The 24,093-nt window shown below is 43.0% G+C and overlaps 1 protein-coding gene across 1 annotated transcript; it reads right to left on the bottom strand.

Moving 5' to 3' along the window:
* Positions 1–780: 780 nt before the first annotated feature.
* On the bottom strand, positions 781–24,093 carry LOC136638936 (haloacid dehalogenase-like hydrolase domain-containing 5). The gene is made up of 8 exons (XM_066612964.1): positions 23,968–24,093; positions 11,031–11,240; positions 10,781–10,893; positions 9,662–9,755; positions 7,070–7,103; positions 6,089–6,263; positions 3,276–3,464; positions 781–1,771 (listed from the first exon to the last, which is right to left on the bottom strand). Exons 1-8 carry the CDS (start codon positions 24,091–24,093, stop codon positions 1,354–1,356), a joined length of 1,359 nt encoding a protein of 452 aa, XP_066469061.1. The 3' UTR covers positions 781–1,353.

Below are 24,093 nucleotides of genomic sequence, written 5' to 3'. Positions count from 1 at the left end.
ATCTATTCCAAGTACCAGATGCCCTTCCTGTAAATAACTTCTCTTAAATAAACCCCTTTAACAGCATCAGGTCTGAGCCTCTGCAGCCACCTTTCTACAACAGAGAAACATCATGCCCCACTTCTTACAACAGAGTTCCCGCTGGAATGGGCAAGAGAAGAGGTTGCACACCTACGGAGCCTAACACCCCTTTCCTGCTCCAGAATTCCCCAGTCTAGCTACTCTTGCCTATAAAATATATACAAAGTACAGAAGACAAACATTTGTCGAGTCTGTTCTTCTGAAATAGGAAATATTTACTAGACAAGCTCTTTGGATTAGTCAAAATGTTAGACTGATGGTGTATCAGACTGACACCACACTAAATAAGTCATGGTTTAAAACTTTAAACGCATGGGACAAAGAATGAACATAAAAATGAAACACATGATACATTGGCTAGGAAAAGCCTCATTAGCATATTTAAACAAACATGCGTTATTGCCATTGTGGTTTGGCATTTCAGATTAAAATGAGTCACTAAAAAACACATGCATTCTGAAATTCAGGGCAGGAAAAACATTAGAATACTTTAAAAAAAACTTCAGTGTATTTGAGACTTGAATAATGCACTCAGAGAGATGAGAAAGTCTATCAGGAACTAACTGTTGCAGGAAGCTCTTTAGAAAGAGTGAGACTTCATCAAAAGCTCATTTGCTCTGACTAAAATCCCATTCACTTCAATGAAGCTTGTATTAACTTGTGCCTTTGCTAGGCTTTAGTTAACTGCTAGTCCTCAGTTCCATTATTATTTTAGTCAGGTGAGCACACACTGAAATCCAAAGAGCAGCACTGGCCATCTACCTTTTGGGGTACACTTGAAACATATACCACCGTGCTCCATATCTTATTTTCACAAAGGAAAAAAAGGCTGAGAACCAAGTCAAGGGGTTTATGGATGGAAAGAGGAACAAGACAGAGCAGCATGCTATAAGGGAAACCACTATGTTTCCTTAATTAAATAAGCCTTGAAACACCACAGCAAGTTCATTACAGCATCTGAAGAACACCTGCTTTGTTCCTAGCAGTGGAAAATGCAGTTGCTGTTCCTCCTTAGTCAATGTAGAGCACAAGATCTGACCCTGGAGGCAGTGAAGTTGACACGTCATAACATGACAGAAAGTCATACAAAAGTACGTAACACAATATAAACAGTCATTAAAAGAGCACAGAGACTCAATTAGACATCAAGGGATGTGCTTGTAAGAACAATCAGGAGCGTATTATAAGTGTTACACTGAAAACACATTAGAAAGTATGTGATGCTAAGCACCCCAGTTTGGTTTTCTTTGTTAAGAAGGAAAAGCACAGTGTTTAGGAAGTCCTAAGACTTGCATTTGGTGCAAAGTTCTCCAGCTGGAAGATTAGGTCAACAGCAGCATCAACATCTGGCACAATATGGTCTGGTTCTACTAAAGCAGGATCAAACCTGAAATCTCTGTGCCCATGAAATACAGTTTCTGTTATGCACTCTCTTGTATCGGAGGGCACCTCAGTGTGAGGGTTGTAGACCCCAGTGCAAACAAGCACAGACCTACAGCTTGTGGCAGTAGCAGATGCTAATTCACTTTCCCAAGTGTTGTCAAGTTCTTCCTCCTGAGAGATGGTGGCAGACCTTGTGCCACCAGCAGCTTTGGCCTGGACACGTGCCTTGGAACTTCTTCTGGTGTTCTCCTCTTTAAGGTAGCGGTTGTAAAGATTAGCACCATATATATCCGTCATTAGGTTATCCCTAAAAAGCCGGAAACATTATATTACAATTAACACATTTCAGATGCATGGACAATGTTTTTGCTAACAGGGGTCACATTAGCATGTAATTAAAACAGTGTGCTATGCCAGTGACAGTGCTCTTTTGAGACATACACAATTCCTATTCACATTGTCAACTACAGGCTTGACACCTACACATCTGAGCTTCTTGAACTGGATCCAAAGGTGACCTTCCACATGCAGGAGTCTTCTGCCCATGACAGGGTGCTTTAGATCTTATGCTAGAATATTAGGCAAGAAGAGTGAAACCAAACCCAAAGATGCTCTTCCACTGTGTAAGAAGTTGTGAAACCTCTTACATAAGTAGAATCATGAAAACTGCTACAGAATTTACCTATCATAACACTGTGTGAACTCTCAGGCAACCTCTTTTGCAAACAACTGAGAAACAGCACTAGTACTTATTTCCTTCCCACTAATAATTATCTGGCTACAGTCCTCCTTCTGAATGTCACAGATGGTCCAGCCCCTGTAGAAACAAAGGGGATACACCAAACAAACAGTGATACAGGTATCTTTATTACCTTTGGGGAAAAGCTAGCAAAATATTTGCATAGCATTCTTTAGGAAGATCAGTCAACAACAGTGAAGCAAAACTCTACAAATGCTACGTATATTAAGGGAGTGTCATATAGCAAATATCACAAGCCTTAACACATTTCGGCCATCCATACCTCTCTCATGCATCCCAGCAGCCAACACTGCAACTATTCCAAACACAACTCAAGAAATGTGATAGTTCAGAAATGCAACATTTGATTTTAAGGTGTTTTTAGCTAACAGGTAGGATGAATGACTGAAATGCTTAAGTCATTTCTGCCCAACATTGCATATACACAACAGAGCTCAAATGTGTATACCTGTGGACTGGGCAGAAACAGGTTAAGCAAACTAGCAAAGATTCAGAGGTGGGGGAGTACGATTGATGTGTACCTTCAGTATTCTGCGGTCCTCTCTAACTCTCCTATGGACTGCTACATTTTCTCCCCTATGAAGTAATCCAAGCATCTAGCTGCTCATTCATTACTCCATTTCATGCCAAAGTAGTTAAGAAGGGATGTACTTTAGACTAAAATAATGGAAAACAAAATCACTGAAAGCCACCTCAGATCTGAAGTACTCCTATGGATATAAGTGATTAACCACCTTGAAGTGACTATGACACAGACTTCCAAGCCAAAATCAGCATGATTTCAATGATGGAATGTTCAATATAGAAACACCACCAAACCTGAAAGTACAAACTTATACATCTCCACATTTTCCTGCAAACAATGGAGGAATGTGTGGCACTACTAAATCCTTTGACTGGGCACTAGTAACCTATGTGAAATGCTACTTCGCCGTTTCTGCTGAGAATAGAAACAGAGGAGGGAGAGAAGCTTTAGTTCATTCATTTTACAGACCTTCTTTTGCTACTATTTGTAAAAAGGAATATTATATTTCAGTGAAAAACTGCTTACCCAATGGCATATAGAGTCTGAATAGGCTTTTTCCATTGTTTTGCAGTTGCCTGTGTCCTAATCAGATATTCTGCATAGTGATAGGTCAATTCACTAGGCTTTCCCATCAAAGCTTCATATCTGAGATCCTTGCCAGTGATCTTCTTGTAAATGTTTTCCAAACATACCATGAATGTTCCATGCCCAAACCTAGAACATATAGACAAGGTTCAGCCAGGATAAAAATAAGAAGTCATTTTGTGAGACAAAGACCTACTTGCCTTTTTCCTAGTGCTTGTTTTGTAGCTGGACAGACTTCAAGGCTGAACTCAAACTGCCAGCAACAAGTAGCTGCTTGTTGACAAGGCAGCTGAGTAGCAAGTAGACATGCTCCAGAGGACATCCTAAACAGCAGTTCCGATTGGTCAACAGGTGACCAATCTGTTCCAGCTGGTAATTCAAAACTTTATCCTACAGTTTCCATTGGCTTTTAACAATGGACTAATAGCAACTAGCATTTGGGATGTGTGTATTATGATTGGTCATAAAGAGAGTAAGGGGGACAAAATAAAAAGGGTAGCAGAGTCATTGAGAGGTGAGGGTTGGCTATGGATGTTGCTAGAATTTGAGAGGCAGTGTTACCAGAAAGAGGCAGGAGACATGAAGACCAGGAAAGGAACTTGTGGTTCATAATCACTGAAGAAGATGGGGGAGAGAGCTGAAGGAAGCCTTCCCAGACATTACTTATGAATGAAGAGCTGAGAGTAGCCTATCTGGTAGCAGTTCAGCATAAATGCAAGTGTCCTGAGGCCTTTCATTTGAAGTCTTGAGCAAAGACTTCAGGAAGGAGCTGCCAGAGACCCCAATCTGTCTGCTTTCAATGCAGAGCCAGCCTGCTTTCCAGGAAAGTCCTCTGTGTGAGAGTGTGGTTAGGAAGGGTAATTGACTATCTAAATTGTTTAGGAAATTGACCAAGTCTAGGGGTCTAGTCATTCTTGAGAGCTGGTATTAGAGCAGCCTTTGAAGGAACAGCAAATCTAACCTAACAAAGCAATCTGTTTATTAATTTTTTAAAAACAATGTTTATTTTGTTGGCTTGGTTTAATAGCCGATTGTGTGGTCACTCCATGCTTCACCAAGGAAAAGGTTTTTAATATTTATTCTAACACATGCTTACTCCTTCCTTTCCCTCTTAAAAAAAGGTGTCTAGGGCAGTGATTTTCAACCTTTTTTGTCTCACGGCACACTGACAAGGCACTAAAATTGCCAAGGCACACCATCAGGTTTTTCCGCCATGGCACACCCTGCTGCCTGTGGGGGGCTCAAATCCCAATGGCCCTACTAATAAATGACCCTCCCCCAAATTCCTGTGGCACACCTGTGGACCACTCATGGCACACCAATGTGCCTTGGCACAGTGGTTGAAAATGGCTGGTCTAGGGCAATAACAATTCAATAAAAATATTTAAAAATTCAAATTAAAACACCACAAAACATCCTAAAATGACAACCACTAGCAGCCATTACCAACTAAATCAGAGCTCTCCAAACTACAGTCCATGGGTCAGACCCGGCATTTGAGATAGCTCTCTCCATGTGAGCAGTGCTTACAGTTCCACCATGCTGCTGTTGCTCCTGGCACCCAATCTTGACACGTCTGCCCAGATACTCTAATGCAAAGCCTGCCAGGGTGATGGGCAATAGACATGACTGCCTAGAGTGGCCCTGTGTTGAGATCAGGTGCCAGGAACAGCAGTGAGGCTGAACTATAAGCACTCGCTGGAACAGGGAGGACTTTTCAGCTGCACAATGGTCTCTAGTTTGGAGAATGCTGGACTAAATTATGCCAAATCTATGAAAGCAAGATGAAAAACCTTTCTATTTCAGTCTTAGCTGAAAGTCTCAGCTCAAGTTGTTCCACAACCCTTCCCTTGTGTTGCCACCATCTGAACTTCATGCTATTTGGAAGTCGCAGATGGTTAGTGAATGCACAGAGGGAAGGAAGAGTGGGAGATCTCTGTAGAAGTCTCATCCCCACTATTATTAAAAAGGAATTTTCTCATATGCATGCTACTACAGTGGGTGGAATTTGAGAATCCCCTTGTAGTGCTATTTAAAGTACAATGTGAAGGGGTTAACTGGAAGGAAAGGTGAAGCGTTCTGCTTGATCTGGCTGTTTAACCCATTTCCCCAGTCACACATCCTAGCCCATACGCACCACAACATATTCTACTTTGCAAAACAAACTGTGGGTATGTTGTAGTGACAGGCAGTGTAGTGATTTTGGCTTATAAACAGAACTTGGACCTTCCTCGTTGCTGCTGAAGCCACAGCCACCATTGCCACCAAGTAGGCAGGAGGGCGAATTGTTTTCTCCAGCTGGGATTTTAAGCCCAACTGGAGAAGAACTCAGGGGCTTAATTCTAAACCTGTATTAAGGTGAGGCACTACAAGTCAGCAAGGAGCATACAGCAAACCTTCAATTGAATGGACTAGCGGGGGAAAGGGTATCCATTAATGCTGAAAGTCTGTGAAATCTAAATGCATTTAGGTCAACGGACACAAACACACAAAACAAATGGTTAGTTTTTAATGAAGTAGACAACACCTGGTTATTTCCTAAATCTGTTAAATTGAGGGCCATTAAAATGAAGGGTTCACTGAATTTTGAAATAATGTTGGTGATATCCCTAATGTTTTGTCTGCTTTGTCCAAAATTTTTATATGCGGAAAACCTCGAAGCAGGCTTTTGGGATAAGACTTGTTGCTTTTAGAAGTATGAAAGAATACAAGCATTTCTCCTGAACACTCACTTTTGCTTATCCTTGCCCTACCTTGGAGATTGGGCTTCTGCCACCCACATCAGATCCATATTGCAAGCCAATACAGGTATATGAGGGTATGTTGCCTGATGATATGGATTCCCAGGACAGCCACTTGTTAGAAGAACATCTATTATCAACTGAAGGTTGGTTTCCCACCTGACTGGTTCACCAAACAAAACAATTGCTGCAAGACAATTAAAAATGATGCATTAGGCAGACAATTGTACAGTGCTACCACAAAGCAACAACTTTGCTCTTATTTCACGCTAGAAAATTGTACCAAAGGGAAATCTAATGATTAGTAACTACTTCATATAGTATTTTCAACCCATTTTCTTCTTCAGAAGTTTATTAAAATATTCTGTCCCCATTACCTCCCTGCTGCTTCATCCTCATATGTGATAAAGAAATAAAGCTCTGACCAAGCTAGAAGCATTATGGCTTGGCATTAAATTGAAGAGCTACAAAAGCCTTAAGCAGCAACAGAATGTATACTGTACATCAGTGGTTCTCAAATGTTTAGCACCGGGACCCACTTTTTAGAATGAGAATCTATTGGGACCCACTGGAAGTGATGTCAAGACTGGAAGTGACATCATCAAGCAGGAAAATTTTTAACAATCCTAGGCTGCAATACTATCCATACTTACCCAGAAGTAAGTCCCATTTACTATCATTGTTAAAAGCATATACATAGTAGCCTGTTAAAAGTACAGATCTGTAACATGTCCTCAAATGCAGTCACATACAATGGTAGCATCAAGTCTAATATATTAAAAATAAAATATTAAAATGAATGGAGACCCACCTGAAATTGGCTCGTGACCCACCTAATGGGTCCTGACCTACAGTTTGAGAAACACTGCTGTACATTGTTCTACGCTTAAAGGCTAATCACTATCAGACACTGAAGATAAGACATTTTTAAAACCACTATTAATTTCACTTCAATTGAGATAGTTACAGGTCCTGAGCAGAGGACATACTGACCCTCAATCTTGGGAAGTTCCACTGCAGGTGAAGGCTGCAAAGAAAAAAAAATACAACTAAGTTCTTTTTATTACAAAAAAAGCATCTGTGGGAGGTGGTAGAAAGTTAAACTGACCATGATAAAAGCAGGTTTTGATGAGACATGCCTGCTGACATTAACAAGCAGTAATAATTACAACAAGCAGCAGCTAGGACTACAAGACCTCACATTTTCCATACTTCTGACTTACAAGCCTACAATCCTTTAAAAGCACTTGCCCCTTAAAACTGCTCTCTATTATATTGTGTCTCATGACTTGCTCAAACATCCCATGTCTTCATTCGCTCAAGCACGTGACTGTCTACTGTTTTGAAGGCCAACATTTCTTTAAAATGTAGTTTCTGTCTTTTAGATCCAGTTCCACACGGGCTTCATACTCTGTTGCCAACTCTCCCCCCCCCCCCACTATTGTGTGATATGCAGTTAACATGGAACTCCTTCCCACTAAGGGCATCTCCACATGACCCAAGTGTGCCCCAAATGGGTGTCTGTATGACACTCATAAGCATAATATCCTGCCACACAATAGAAGTGGGAATGAGGAGGGAAAAACTGAGAAGATAGCTTTGCTGCATTTTATTTCCTATTTTTTTGTATTTGGCTACAACAACAGAAATCTCACAATCTCTTCACAGTCAAAATTCACAATATCCCTTATAAAAATACTTAAAATGACAGAAGACTATCTGCAGACCTATTACAACATGCCTCAAACAGGGCACAGAGATAAATTTCCTCTAAAAATGCTCACAATTTGATTTTTCTGCTTCTTTAGCTGTATATAGCTGTATATTCCAGCAGAGGAGAGGGATAATATGTACAACCACAAAAGGGGGCAATTTAGGTAATTCAGTCACTAGTTCCTGGAAACGTTTCTTCATGTTTATACACTGTTCCCTGGTTGCTTCCCTAATCTGTTCTGAGATCAGTCAATATTGAGTTAACCAGAGGACAAACCGTACAACCTTTTAAATAAGAGAGGCAATTAAATATGCAACTATTTGGAAATACTTCCTTTTGGCACTTAAGTTACTAACATATCCTTGAAGATGTAATAAGAATACTTGAGCAGTCAGACATTTCTACTTTGGGAGGCAAAGTATTGTATTTACTTGTTCATGTTTGGTAGACTATTTTGGTATTTAGTCATCGGCTTTTAAGATAAGGCCAACTTACATTACATACTCCTCCTCACTAAAATTCCAATATGAAAAAGAATGATTTAAGTTTTGCTAATCATTATCCAGATAAATGTTAGGTAAATGGAGAAAGATCAAAGACTCTGACACAGTTCTATGTTTTAACCACATTTCACTTTTGGCTAGCTCATCAGGGACTCAATTTAAGCAGGATTAATGAGTACCAATCACCAAGCTTATAGAAGACACAAAATTATTCAGGACAGCAGTAACCCAAAAGGAACTCTCTAAATTTCAAGAATGGGTAAGAAAATGACAAACGAGGTTCAAAGTAAAAAATTATACACATTGGGACAAAGGAATCTGAACTATGGGTGTCATATTAACACTTTTGTTAATGGAAATGCACTCAGCGGGGGGGGGGGTGGTGCAGAAACAGCAGAGAGTGCTATTGATCTAATTCCCTGCTTGAAGACTTCTCAGAAACAGGATGTTGAACAAGATGAATCCTTGGCCTGATCAATCAGGGGTTCTTACTGATATGGTAGAAGGTATTAGTGATGGGTATAAGATATACTGGAGGGCTTGGGCTACGGTTTTCACTTAAGTGAACATTCTTATGTCAATTTCTAGGTAGTTGTGAGCAAATACTCTGAAAGTCTTCATGGTGATATAAACTATATGCATGAACCTTCAGCAAACCACTAATTTCATTCTCTTCTGCTTTTCTGATTGCCAGCCAAGAGGCCCAGAAGACACAGAATTAACCCCATCCTTCTTATCTTGCTTGTATAAGGAAAGCATAGGCAAAAGAATGGTCCATATTGCCAAAAGAATCTCGTGCTTGCTTCTAATTCATTCACTATATAAGCTGAACTCATATGCGGGCAGGGTTTTTTAACTCAAGTGGCTGAAAAATATAAAGGAAGTTATAGAGTTATAACTCTATAGAGTTAGTCTATAGAGTTATAGATTGGTTATTAGTTCACTCTTTGTCTCTAGCATGATATTTCACTTAACTACATCAAATACAGATTCAGCTATTAGAAAGAACAGCAGACAACCCAAAGTATCAACTGTACATATACTCTATTTCTGAACAGAAATATGAACAAGCAATTCAATCAAGTGGATGCAGAAATTATAGAGAGCAGCAGCGGTGAAAACAAGTGAATCCTGCCATGCAGCAGTAATAACAGTGCAGCCAAAACTGGTACTGAGAGACCAGTTGGAAGCCTCACCCATCCTTACAACAAAGCACAACAACATTCCATCAATTTGATTTATAGAGATACCATCACACCGGCAACTATGGTGCTTGGTTTGGTTCAGGAGAAAGGCTACTTTAATAAAGGACAATACAAAAAGAACAAACCAATTGATTTAGTGTCCAGCAGTAAATGATATACTCACCAAAACTTTAGGCCGTCTGTCATGGTCAACCATGTCCAATAAGGGATAGGTTTCTCGCAACCTGTCAATTGTAATAGGCTGACAAAATCCAAGTCTGGAGACGTATTAAGGAAAAAATTGTGCACATATTGTCTATTGCAATACTGTGGTGTATACAAACACATTTGTTTTCATATTTACACTATTTTTATGTCACTATTCTGATTGATCAATTATTATTAACAGTATCTATATACTGCTTTTCAACGAGAAGTTCACAAAGCGGTTTAAAGAGAAAATAATTAAAATTAAAACTTTTTTTAATTAAAAGAGAAAATAGAATGTTCTTACTTTATTGATAGCTCCTGGCAGGAGTTTCGCTGCACAGTCACCCAGTGGGATTAGAAGTGGCCCTGCCCAGTTACCCTTCTGGTGAGAGTGGAAGACTTTCCTTTTCCACCTGATCTTCCTTTCCTAGTTAGCTACTTCTGGGTTTTCTGGTTGTATTCCATATTTTGTTTTAATTTTTTACTGCACTATTATTTTATAATTTCACTTCATATTTTATTCTTATTTTTGCAATTTACTGGTTTTTCTCTATATTGTATTCTTCAAAGTGCTCCATTGACTCTGAGGGAAAGGCAAGATATAAATTAAATGCATAATGAAATATTGACCCTGTGGGATCAGTGGGGTCAGGTACAAGGAGTACCCTTGGGGGACGGGGAAGAGGTACCTTCCCTGCCATCAGAAGAATCCAACAGAGACCCTCAGGAAGCCAGCAGAGTGCAGAAGGAAATACCAAAATTTCTTGGAATGCTCCAGAGTAGGGAAGGCTAGCTAGTCAATGTAAAGAACTCTCTGAAAACAGAAAACAAGCACAACAGGAATCAAAGTCCTCACACAGCCCTCTGCTTGCTATGCTAGTTTTCCATTTTCAGAGACCTTTAAAACACATGTGAACATTTAAAATGCTACCCCCTGCATGCCAGCTTACCAGCTCAGCATCATATCACATCATTTTGCAGTATTTGTAGACAAGACTGAAAATTCACGAGTAGAATGAAAAAAATTCAGGCTTTACCACAACAAAATCATTTCCAACACCACCTACAATAAGCTACATTTTTCAAAGGATACTGCTTAGCAATGTCAAGAAGTGGCCCTTGTCCAGATACAAGAACACATTTTTCATGGTAACGTTTGAACATTCTCAAAGGACTGTGGGACATGATGACTTGGGTTTGGGAAATCTGAGAGAATGGGAAATGAAGAAAAAACGATTGAAACAAACCAACTGTGCATAAATGTAACACTAATCCTTGATGCATTTGATGATGAACAAGAGAGAGACACCCCACCAACTTCAGAAGACATTCAGGTAACTCACTGGGACACCAAGGACATGAGATAGCTGGTCTGCTTTCTTCTGACGAAGACAATTTCCTGCGTTAGTAACAAATACTACAGGCACCAAAAATTGTCCCTGAGAATTAAGTAGTTTTTGAAAGGCTTTTCTTGCAGCAGGAATTGGTGTCTTTCCGCGTACCAAGACCCCATCAATGTCAAACAGAAAGCCAAAAGTAGGCTGGATGTTGAGCTGAAATACAAGAAGAGAAAAGACAGTTCTCACTTGCACCTCCATTAGTACACCTATTCAAGTAAACCTTTATAGTCACAATTGTAATCTATTAATAATCACATTTTTATCCACTCTTCCCCCAAAGAGGTTAGAGTTCTTTGTTCTCACAAACAGGTGTTCACAATTTTTGATTAGCCTTGATAGTCAAGCAAAAAATTGTGTTTGCCACAATCCTACTCTTGCTCTTGGGGCTAAAATACAACACCACCAGGGACAAGTGCCTATGCAATCCAACAGCCCAAATCCCCAGCCTTCCTCCTATAATCTTGGAGCTGGGGAGGAGACAACAACAACAACAACAGTATTTATATACCGCTTTTCAACTAAAAGTTCACAAAGCGGTTTACAGAGAAAAAATCAAATAACTAAATGGCTCCCTGTCCCAGAAGGGCTCACAATCTAAAAAGATGCAAAAAGAACACCAGCAGACAGCCATTAGAACAGACAGTGCTGGGGTGAGGTGGGCCAGTTACTCTCCCCCTGCTAAAAAAAGGAGCACCCACTTGAAAAAGTGCCTCTTACCCAATTAGCAGGGGTTAATTGGAGACAAGGAACTGCAGGGATAGGTAGGGGACATCCATAGGGTTGTATGGCAGTCCAAGGTTGCGAGGAAAACCCAGGGCTTGTTGGAGGACAGCAGCATCCCTGCCACAGTGATGCTGATATCTTTCAAGTAAAACAGGGATGAAATGTTCTGTATTAAAATTCATGAATTTCATCCAAAAATGTACTCAGATGTGGTGGCTGCACAAAACTACAATGTAGCTTCTGTTGGCACGGCTTAAGCATGCAATACTCCAGAGATTACCAAACTGTGCATTGTGATGCCCTGGAGTGTTGCAACAAGTCCCCAAGGGTGTAGCAGGAGACACATCAGCTGACCCACGTGATAGCATAATCATGACAGAAAATAGTCTTTGCTCCACATGGTGTGCATTGTTTTGCTGGTTTGGGGTGTCCTGCCTGCCCGCTCTCAGCTGTCTACCACCAATTTTAGGTCCCCTGAGGTTGCAGAACCCAGAAGTAAGTGCTAATGACATCACCAAATCACGCGTCATCAGTACTTACTTCCGGGTTCTGTGCCTGGCAGCAGCAGAAGGCAGGCTTCATGTCACTGGTAAGTTTGGGAACCCCTGCTTCTATTGCCAAAGAGAATCTAACTTCTAAAAATACTCAAATGTGAATTTAGAATATTTGATCAAGCAGTGTCTTCATAACAAAACATATTGACATGGATAGTATTTAATCGTGTTTTCTTTGCCTATCTTTGTTGAGATGTAGTGATTTTCTCTTCTTAAGCTGTTTGTAGGAGAGGGGAATCAGCTTATGCTGCCAAAAAGGTTAAACTTAATGCTTGCTTAGTTTTGATTACTGTGCATTATTCTGTAGAAAAAAGAACCTAAATCCTCAAAATCTGCAGATTTTGTTGCTGTCTGTCTATTCTCCAAGGACATTAATCCAGCCCAGAATTTCATTAACTGTTTTAAAATAGATTTTAAAGTTAGATAAATGCAGAGTTTGGGTCACAGAAAATGAATTAACAAATCTTGCTGGACGCTTACTTGAGTTAGCTGGTTTCAAGTCTCTCCAAGTTGTCATAGGCTTTGGATCCTCAGCACAAAAAAGGCAGACAAGGTGGAACAATACCTTTTCTTTCCTGTGAGCAAACTTAGGAGACTTGTCATGCCATCACCTATTTGCACTGCAATATGTAATCTACTTTGATTGTCATCACTTGAAGCTGAATGCTTCAGGTTGAATTTATGTGAAAATGAAAGTAAATTCACTATCCCATCAGAAGTATTATTTTAAAGGCGAGCTGAAACTGTCTCTTTCTATTCTACACAAAGGGAAAGAGTCTCACTATACTGAAAATATAATTATAATATATATTATATTGTTAGAAAGAACTCCCCCAGAAAGACCATAACACTGACACAATCCCTTATCAGCATGCAAGTAGCAGGATGGTGTGCTGCTCATTTCCAAAGAATAGCTGTCCAACTGCTTCCTTCAAGTTTCTGTTTAAACTTCATAAAATGACATCTGGTTGAGATGTGGTAGGTACAGGGTTTAGCAGCTCCACTCATAGTCTCCAAAATTCATGGCTACAATGTTACAGAAATGAATTCATTCCTGTGCCAGTTTAAAACCTATGGAGGTGGCTTTGGTAGCATCTTAACATCAAGTGCTTGCTTAGTTCTGTAATCCACTAGTAAAAGATATGCCAGCTGACCTAAATACCCGTTTGGTAATTTCTTACCAACTGTGCCCATACTAAACAAGCAAACATTGGTTTTAGAGGAAATAAAGAATCATTTGAGTTCACACTGAGATGAAACAAAGGTTACATAATTAAACTAAATATTCTGAGTGCACAAAGTGTTTGAAACAACCCATGTTGTTTTTGCTGCTAAGGCCACAACAAAATTGTTTTCAGGAAAAATGTTTTTATCTAAGAGAAATTATAGATGATTTAGCTGTGATGTATCTGTTACCACTTTAGCAATTCCAAACACTACACAGTAAATCCCATCAAACTCAATGAAACTTTTCTCTCAGTAAATATGCCTAAATTCATTCAGCAAGTCTAAAGCATTTGAACTTATCCTGACACACAAGCACTGCCCAAAATATCTTTTAATGCATGTAGCACAACATTATGTGCTATATGGTGTCCCTAACTATCAATAGTCAGTCAAAGAAACCTGTGTCATAATGACACAGGAAGTAACATGCTTGCTCCACCCAATTTTGAATACAACTTGTTCTCCTGGTAGTGCCACAGAAATCACACAAAGCAGATACAGTTTCTGTTCCCAAGAACAGGTCCATTTGATCATTTGCTATGCTTTAATACAGGATTCCAAATCTCAGTAGCTCAACAGTAGACAGTAAAAAAGCAAGTAAAATAACCTGACCTTGTGTGGTTAATTGCGTTAATCGCTTCTCTCTCAGGCTCAGTACTCCTCACTGGCAAAACAGGAGCAATAACAAGTTGCCTGACCAGGTCTTTGTCCAGCTCTTCTTGTTATTTAAAGATTGTGTAGAATCTCTGGTCTAGAGGCACTCAGACAGACTTATACAGTGCTTGGATATACAGGTTATCCCAATGTGGCTCATGGAGTGTACTTAGATCAAACCTCATTGCCCAACAAGTCTATTTCTTTCATTGTAAGGCAAACCAAGGAACACACCTGTGTGTGTGTGTGTGTGTGTGAGAGAGAGAGAGAGAGGGGGGGGGATGGGCACTTGAGTCAGGTTGACCCAACTTGAGCTGTGAAAACACTGGTTTCTAGCAATGCATGTTAACACAAGTCACGGATGTCACTGAATCAGCCCAGACTCGCACCTAGTGACTTGAAAATGAGTCATGACTTGAACTGACTCAAGTAACAACTCCCTTTTTGTGTGTGCTTGTGATTCTAGTTTTTTGTGTGACTGCTTACTTTTTTTTGCTGCCTCCACGTCATGACAAAGACCTTGTGGCCAATCTGGAAGATGGCATTCAGAAGGGCAGCAGCAGACATGGTGAGAGGAGGGTAGGTCGGTTCCAGGAGATGGGAGTCGGAGGGAGGCTTAAAGTTGTTTTTTTTCATGTTGGCTGCATAAGGAGGGGAGGTATCAGAAGAACACAGGGCAGCCAGGACACAGGAGAGGAAGCTCCAACACCCCCCACCAGCACCTCCCTTTTTCTGTGGAGTCATGCCTGACTCACACTTCAACTTTCTCATAATGACTTGCGATTCAAATCAGTATGACTCTATAAGTGGCTCAGGTTGAGTTGCAACAGCCATGTGCTATGACTTGCAAGTCAAATTGGGGTTGGCAACTCAACTCATGACTCAGAGTCAGTGACTGAAGCACATCCCTACCACAGGCTAAGAAGAAGACTATGCTTTCTCAAATACACTCCCACCAATCCTGGTTTGGATGGAGCCTTGCCTGCTCCTTGGGAAATTCCACCACACTTGCCTGCACAGCATATTTGACCCCATATGTCAAAACATATTTGACATCACTGAATATTCATCAGCTGCTTGGAAATTTTTATGGGTTGAAATAAATATCAAGTTAAAGAATCCAAATAATTCAATGTAAACCTATTTTTTACATTGTAAATGTAAACCCAATGTTGTTATTATTATGTAAACCTAACCTATTTTGTTAGAAGACAATAACACACTAATGCATGTCCATCCCTTTGCTGCTGCAATTCATGGTAAAGGCTTCTAAGAAATAAAAGATTCCTCCCACATGCCAGCATCATACATGAACAGCCTGCAGGTTTTACATTTCTTAAACTTCTTTCAAAAATTGTTAGTCTTGAGAACCCAAACTGTACAATTAAGAATGCCACACCCTTACTTAGTAGACCGTGATAGTAGACAGAAAGATAAGGCAGCGTTACTGAGAATCGCACAGTTAAAATAATTGGTATTAAACATATTGAGACATGAACGTTTTCCTATGTAGAGGTTAACAGCTGCTGGGGAAAGTACATGGTCACTGGTTATACCAGTTAAGAAGCTGCCAAGTACTTCCATTTCCTGAGCAGCATAGTTGCAGAAAACAAAGGACAATTAGAAATAAAAACTTCATCTATAATAACAAACACTGTAAAGTCCAGGAAGAGGCTTTGTGTTTCAAGATTCTATTTCTTTTTTACTTTTTGGTCAGTTCACACTCCTGTATTCATTCACATAGTCACACATCTAAATGCCTATATAGATCTATATGCCTACATGGATCTATAAGGATCCAAGGACATAGATCTATAAGGATCTATATGCCTACATAGAAAAAAGATTAGTGTGAATCACCATGCATGTGTGGTGAGTTTACTGCTATTTTTGCATTCCCAGGTGTACTTTTCCAGTGCCTTAGGACCATGGAGATAGCTGCCTACTCACGGCAAGCAACAGTTGGTTCGTTTGAATTTTTTTCCAGTGTCACATTCCCCATCCCTAGGCAATTGGGGGGGCACATTTCCCATTAACTATATTATTTACACATGACCAGTCATCTTGGTAGAATAAGTACAAGTCTGATTGTCCAAGAGAGAAGAAAATAAATGTTGAGTGTAGTTCCCTGCATCCTCATTGGCAATAACTCCCTGTCTTCTAACCTTAACCTTACCTTTAAAGCAACCTTAAATCAAAATTGAAAGTTAGCACCTAAGGGAGGTACATAGGGCTACTCGTGAGTAGGAGCAGAGTCCTACTCGTGAGTAAGAGCAGAGTCCTACTCGTGAGTAAGTGCCCAAGGGTCAGGCATTTAAACCAAAATTGAAAGTTAGCTGCACCTAAGGTAGCACTTAATCGAAGGAAGGGAGGAGGATAAAGTGAAAAGCAGGTTTTCTACTTGCTTAAATTAAACCTATACTTAACCCAGGTTAAACCTAATCTACGTTAGAACATAACCTAAACAGGTCAGTAAATTGGGACACAGGATCTAGAGAGCAATAAATAATTAAACAAACCCAAATAAAAACTAGCTTGAGGTTACAAAAACAGTCCAGCCTAAGAGAACAGAACTAGGAGGGAAAGGACCTAGGAAGGGCCAATCCCAACCCATTAAGAGCCCCAAGCAGTCCATTCAGGAGCCTGCAGAGTAGGTCACGCCCATCAGCAGCCATTTACCTTCCTGAGCTTTTGTAAACTCACCTGGGAAGGCCAGCCCCCTTTCAATCAGGAAGGAAGGAGGGGGGAGGAGCCAGCCAGGAGTATAAAGCTAGGCAGGCCATCGCGTGAGGCTCTCTGCAGACGCGTGTGGCCTCTGGGAACCCAGTACCTCTGGGAACTAAGTGCCAGGTAAGGCACAAGAGTTTAGCATCTGGGCGAGTTCAGCAGCAGGGCGAGGAGGCCAGGGCCCCATACACTGCCCTTCCTCTTCCCTTGAGAAAAGGGCTGCTATCCAGTGTACGGTTTTTAAAAGGACCCCTAAATAAAACAACAACAACAAAAAAAAAGCTATGCAGTCAGACAGCCAGCAGCAGAGTGGGGGCTATCCAGTGTTCTGCATCGAGTGCCACATGTATGATTATATGCCTCTGGGGTATAAGTCATGGGTGTGTCCTCGGTGCAAGGAGCTCCAGGCTCTCAGGGAACGCGTCCGCTCCCTTGAAGCCTTGGTGGCCGACCTGGAGAAGTGCAGGCAGCCAGAGGAGGACCGTGGGGAGACTTCTGGGGACGATCAGGCTTCGTCCCAACCTCAGGCGTGCAGCTCCTCGGCTGCCCGGGTGGGAAGTCTCGGGACTGGAGGACGTCATCCTGGAGAGGAGGGAAACAATCCCCTAGGGGGGATCCCTTCTCCAGGGGATGGGCCCGTATCCGAGCGCACTCGGGATACTCCTCGGCGGGAGGGGGGTCGGGGGCTTCTTGTAGTGGGGGATTCGATTATTAGAAACATAGAAAGGGGGGTTTGCGACGGATGTGAGGACCGCATGGTGACTTGCCTGCCTGGTGCGAAGGTTGCGGACATCACTTCTCGTCTAGACAGGCTAGTAGACAGTGCTGGGGGAGAGGTAGCGGCTGTGGTGCATGTCGGCACCAACGACGTGGGCAAGTGTAGCTGGGAGGTCCTGGAGGCCAAATTTAGGCTTTTAGGCAGGAAGCTGAAAGCCAGGACCTCAAAGGTAGCGTTCTCTGAAGTGCTACCTGTTCCACGCGCAGGGCCAGCTAGGCAGGCGGAGATCAGGGGTCTCAATGCGTGGATGAGACGGTGGTGTAGGGAGGAGGGGTTTAGATTCGTTAGGCACTGGGGAACGTTTTGGGACAAGCGGGGCCTGTACAAGAGGGACGGGCTCCATTTGAACCAGAATGGAACCAGACTGCTGGCGCATAACATTAAAAAAGTGGCAGAGCAGCATTTAAACTGATCCCTGGGGGAAGGCCGACAGGAGCCGAGGGGCATCCGGTTCGGGACTCCTCATCCCTATGGGATGAGGATGGGGAGGTTAGAGAACAACAAGACAAAGGCAGGGTAGGAGAAGAAATTGGGAAAGGTAGGGAGATGGGATGTGATAGACGGTTTGGCACAATGAGAGGATGCGGGGACAAAGGAGCGAATAAGCAGCCCATCCTGGGGCATTCCGTGTATAAATGCTTTTATGCGAATGCCCGAAGTCTACGAGCAAAGGTGGGAGAACTGGAATGTCTGGTGACAAGGGAAAATATTGACATAGTGGGCATAACGGAAACCTGGTGGAATGCGGAGAATCAGTGGGATACCGCAATCCCGGGCTATAAACTCTACAGGAGGGACAGGCAGGGGCGTGTTGGAGGTGGGGTGGCCCTTTATGTTAAGGAAGGGATAGAATCCAGCAAAGTAGAGATTGAAGGTGGGTCCGACTCCACCGCAGAATCTCTGTGGGTTAAATTACCAGGCTTGTGCAGCGATGTAATACTGGGGGCGTGCTATCGTCCTCCAGACCAGAAATCTGATGGGGACCTTGAAATGAGGAAACAGATCAGGGAGGTGACAAGGAAGGACAGGGTTGTAATCATGGGGGACTTCAATTATCCTCATATTGACTGGGTCAATTTGTGTTCTGGTCACGATAAGGAAACCGGATTTCTTGACGTGCTAAATGACTGTGGCTTAGATCAGCTAGTCACGGAGCCCACCAGAGGACAGGTGACTCTGGATTTAATTTTGTGCGGTATGCAGGACCTGGTTAGAGATGTAAACGTTACTGAGCCATTGGGGAACAGTGATCATGCTGCGATCCGTTTCGACATGCACGTTGGGGGAAGAATACCAGGCAAATCTCTAACAAAAACCCTTGACTTCCGACAGGCGGACTTCCCTCAAATGAGGAGGCTGGTTAGAAGGAGGTTGAAAGGGAGGGTAAAAAGAGTCCAGTCTCTCCAGAGTGCATGGAGGCTGCTTAAAACAACAGTAATAGAGGCCCAGCAGAGGTGTATACCGCAAAGAAAGAAGGGTTCCACTAAATCCAGGAGAGTGCCCGCATGGCTAACCAGCCAAGTTAGAGAGGCTGTGAAGGGCAAGGAAGCTTCCTTCCGTAAATGGAAGTCTTGCCCTAATGAAGAGAATAAAAAGGAACATAAACTGTGGCAAAAGAAATGTAAGAAGGTGATAGGGGAGGCCAAGCGAGACTATGAGGAACGCATGGCCGGCAACATTAAGGGGAATAATAAAAGCTTCTTCAAATATGTTAGAAGCAGGAAACCCGCCAGAGAAGCGGTTGGCCCTCTGGATGGTGAGGGAGGGAAAGGGGAGATAAAAGGAGACTTAGAGATGGCAGAGAAATTAAATGAGTTCTTTGTATCTGTCTTCACGGCAGAAGACCTCGGGCAGATACCGCTGCCCGAACGGCCCCTCCTGACCGAGGAGTTAAGTCAGATAGAGGTTAAAAGAGAAGATGTTTCAGACCTCATTGATAAATTAAAGATCAATAAGTCACCGGGCCCTGATGGCATCCACCCAAGGGTTATTAAGGAATTGAAGAATGAAGTTGCAGATCTCTTGACTAAGGTATGCAACTTGTCCCTCAAAACGGCCACGGTGCCAGAAGATTGGAGGATAGCAAATGTCACGCCTATTTTTAAAAAGGGAAAGAGGGGGGACCCGGGAAACTATAGGCCGGTCAGCCTAACATCTATACCGGGTAAGATGGTGGAATGCCTCATCAAAGATAGGATCTCAAAACACATAGATGAACAGGCCTTGCTGAGGGAGAGTCAGCATGGCTTCTGTAAGGGTAAGTCTTGCCTCACGAACCTTATAGAATTCTTTGAAAAGGTCAACAGGCATGTGGATGCGGGAGAACCCGTGGACATTATATATCTGGACTTTCAGAAGGCGTTTGACACGGTCCCTCACCAAAGGCTACTGAAAAAACTCCACAGTCAGGGAATTAGAGGACAGGTCCTCTCATGGATTGAGAACTGGTTGGAGGCCAGGAAGCAGAGAGTGGGTGTCAATGGGCAATTTTCACAATGGAGAGAGGTGAAAAGCGGTGTGCCCCAAGGATCTGTCCTGGGACCGGTGCTTTTCAACCTCTTCATAAATGACCTGGAGACAGGGTTGAGCAGTGAAGTGGCTAAGTTTGCAGACGACACCAAACTTTTCCGAGTGGTGAAGACCAGAAGTGATTGTGAGGAGCTCCAGAAGGATCTCTCCAAACTGGCAGAATGGGCAGCAAAATGGCAGATGCGCTTCAATGTCAGTAAGTGTAAAGTCATGCACATTGGGGCAAAAAATCAAAACTTTAGATATAGGCTGATGGGTTCTGAGCTGTCTGTGACAGATCAGGAGAGAGATCTTGGGGTGGTGGTGGACAGGTCGATGAAAGTGTCGACCCAATGTGCGGCAGCAGTGAAGAAGGCCAATTCTATGCTTGGGATCATTAGGAAGGGTATTGAGAACAAAACGGTTAGTATTATAATGCCGTTGTACAAATCTATGGTAAGGCCACACCTGGAGTATTGTGTCCAGTTCTGGTCGCCGCATCTCAAAAAAGACATAGTGGAAATGGAAAAGGTGCAAAAGAGAGCGACTAAGATGATTACGGGGCTGGGGCACCTTCCTTATGAGGAAAGGCTACGGCGTTTGGGCCTCTTCAGCCTAGAAAAGAGACGCTTGAGGGGGGACATGATTGAGACATACAAAATTATGCAGGGGATGGACAGAGTGGATAGGGAGATGCTCTTTACACTCTCACATAATACCAGAACCAGGGGACATCCACTAAAATTGAGTGTTGGGCGGGTTAGGACAGACAAAAGAAAATATTTCTTTACTCAGCGCGTGGTCGGTGTGTGGAACTCCTTGCCACAGGATGTGGTGCTGGCGTCTAGCCTAGACGCCTTTAAAAGGGGATTGGATGAGTTTCTGGAGGAAAAATCCATTATGGGGTACAAGCCATGATGTGTATGCGCAACCTCCTGATTTTAGGAATGGGTTAAGTCAGAATGCCAGATGTAGGGGAGAGCACCAGGATGAGGTCTCTTGTTATCTGGTGTGCTCCCTGGGGCAATTGGTGGGCCGCTGTGAGATACAGGAAGCTGGACTAGATGGGCCTATGGCCTGATCCAGTGGGGCTGTTCTTATGTTCTTATGTGATAGCAGAAAGAGAGGGAAGAGCAAGCAAGGTACACAGCAAGCACTAAAACCAGGAACAATGAAAGGCTAAGCTGGCAGGAGGACCATACTGACACTATTCTAGAGTCCTTGGGTGGTTAAATGCCCAGTTTGAATGTGCTTGAATCCAAAGCTGAGGCAGGACTCGCTACAGGTGGAAATAGATCTTGAATTGCTTTGTTATCAAGTTTACTCATTGTAAACTTGTAAACATGTAAACTTGTACCCAAACTGAAAAAGCTAAGGGATCTTTATGACAAGATAACGGATTGCACAAGTAAGCCATGAACTATTTCTAACATCAAGTCATGACCTGCTATTGACATACTGCACCAATCTTGACAAAGAGACAGGTCTGTGCCCTTTTTCAAGATTTGCCATACACTACAGACAAGATACATAAGCAAACCAGACAGATTTGCCCATTTTTTGTACTCCAATGTGAAAAGACTTGAGCTTTGGAGTCTGCAACATTTGTCAACTCGACACGCACCAAAGGATGTTGAAAGGTTTTGAGAAAGAATTTAGGTAGGAAATTACAGCAAATGAAGTCAAAAGCATCAGCAGCAGCCTGAACGGGTTACCTGGGGCAACATGTCAGATCTCAGCCCTGGCAAGAGTATTTACCCTCCAGCCCTTCTCTTCAGAACTAGCTGTGACTAGTTAACTTAGTGGTGAAGGAAAAGGTAGTACATGCTTAAGAGTCAGGATGAATATGGGTGTGATTTTGTTTTTTTACTGAAATCAAAGTTTTTAAATTTCATTTACTTTGTGTGTATTTTAGAACAACCTGATTTAAAAACAATAGCTGTATAAAATACAAACCTGTCTTCACCCATGATTTCCAAATTCACAAAACCCTTTAGAAATGTATTTTTTAAGGTAAAAGAATGAACCAGAGGAAGAAACATTGACTTCAAGCAATATAAACATAAGACACATGGGTCACACCTCGTATTGTACAAATGATAAAAACCAATGAAGTCATATGGACTTCAGTGCAATCCTATGCATGTCTATCCATAAGTAAGGTCCATAAAATTCAATGGGACTTAATTAAAATGTACAGTATATAGGATAAATGGAAAATGCGCAGAAGAGAGTGACCAAAATGATTATTGGGCTGGGGCACCTCCCTCATGAGAAAGGACTACAGTGTTTGGGGCTCTTCATTCTAGAAAAAAGGTACCTGAGGGGGGACATGACTGAGGGCCCAAACCTATTAAACTTTCCAGTGCTGCTGCAGCCGCAATGCAGCCTTGAGGAGGCCTCCATGATAGCCCCCCCAGCACATGATGCAGTGCATGCTCCATTGGCATGGCTGTACCAGTGCTGAAAAATTGGATAGGATTTGGCCCTGAGGCATACAAAATTATGCAAGGGATGGATAGAGAGATGCTCTTTTCCCTCTCACACAATGCCAGAACCAGGGGACATCCACGAAAATTGAGTGTTGGGAGAGTTAGGAAAGACAACAGAAAATCTTTCTTTACTCAGCATGTGGTTGGTCTGTGGAACTCCTTGCCACAGCATGTGGTGATGGCATCTGGCCTGGATGCCTTTAAAAGGGGATCGGACAAATTTCTGGAGAAAAAGTCCATCACATGTTACAAGCTGTGAAGTGCATGTGCAACCTCCTGGTTTAAGAAATAGGCAAGCTCAGAATGCCAGATGCAAGGAGGGCACCAGGATGCAGGTCTCTTGCTGCCCTGTGTGCTCCCTAAGGCATCTGGTGGGCCACAGACACACGAGGCTGGCCTAAGAAGATAAGAACAGCCCCACTGGATCAGGCCAAAGGCCCATCTAGTCCAGCTTCCTGTATCTCACAGCGGCCCACCGAATGCCCCAGGAAGCACACCAGATAACAAGAGACCTGCATCCTGGTGCCCTCCCTTGCATCTGACATAGCCCATTTCTAAAATCAGGAGGTTGCACATACACATCATGGCTTGTACCCCATAATGGATTTTTCCTCCAGAAACTTGTCCAATCCCCTTTTAAAGGCATCCAGGCCAGATGCCATCACCACATCCTGTGGCAAGGAGTTCCACAAACCAACCACATACTGAGTAAAGAAATATTTTCTTTTGTCTGTCCTAACCCTCCCAACACTCAATTTTAGTGGATGTCCCCTGGTTCTGGTGTTATGTGAGGGTGTAAAGAGCATCTCTCTATCCACTCTGTCCATCCCCTGCATAATTTTGTATGTCTCAATCATGTCCCCCCTCAGGCGTCTCTTTTCTAGGCTGAAGAGGCCCAGCCTAGAAATATTCATAGCCTTCCTGAGCCGGCGAGGGCAGCCTGGTCTATCGGTTACAGAGTGAGGCTGCAGCCCTGTCGCTCTTCCCCGGGAGGGAGCCCCAGGGACTTGCTTCTGAGGAGGCGTGCACAGGACGGTGCTGCGGGGCCGCAGTCCTGCCCGCGCTTCCCTGGGAGCGAGCCCCACTGGCCACCACGGGACTCGGTCTGGGGACAGGCGCGGCGCGGCTCAGCCTCGCTGCTCGGGGAAACAGGCGGCCGGGAAGGACCCCGTTCCCAGCGCGCGTGCAGGGGGCGGGCCGGCCCCCGCGCTCCCTACCTGAGCAGCCGCGTCGCTCTCTCCGGAAGCCGCCGCCGGAGCGGAGCTGCAGAACCCGCCCAGGCCCGTCGCGGCAGCAGCTCTGTGGAGAGGCCGGCGGAGGAGCGGCGGCAGGAGGCCCTGCAT

This window comes from Tiliqua scincoides, chromosome 2, assembly GCF_035046505.1.
Source record: "Tiliqua scincoides isolate rTilSci1 chromosome 2, rTilSci1.hap2, whole genome shotgun sequence".
In the NCBI taxonomy this organism is placed as follows: domain Eukaryota; kingdom Metazoa; phylum Chordata; class Lepidosauria; order Squamata; family Scincidae; genus Tiliqua; species Tiliqua scincoides.
Note: the sequence above shows the minus strand (reverse complement) of the source record. Positions and strands in the feature narration are given on the sequence as shown.

Excerpts from the sequence above, each read along its gene's own strand:
- LOC136638936 (XM_066612964.1), bottom strand. The coding sequence starts at position 24,093 with ATGCAGGGCCTCCTGCCGCCGCTCCTCCGCCGGCCTCTCCACAGAGCT. Across the intron at positions 7,104-9,661 it reads ACAGACGGCCTAAAGTTTTG|CCTTCACCTGCAGTGGAACT; the intron begins GTGAGTATATCA and ends TTTTCTTTGCAG. Across the intron at positions 1,772-3,275 it reads CAGACTCTATATGCCATTGG|GGATAACCTAATGACGGATA; the intron begins GTAAGCAGTTTT and ends CCGGCTTTTTAG.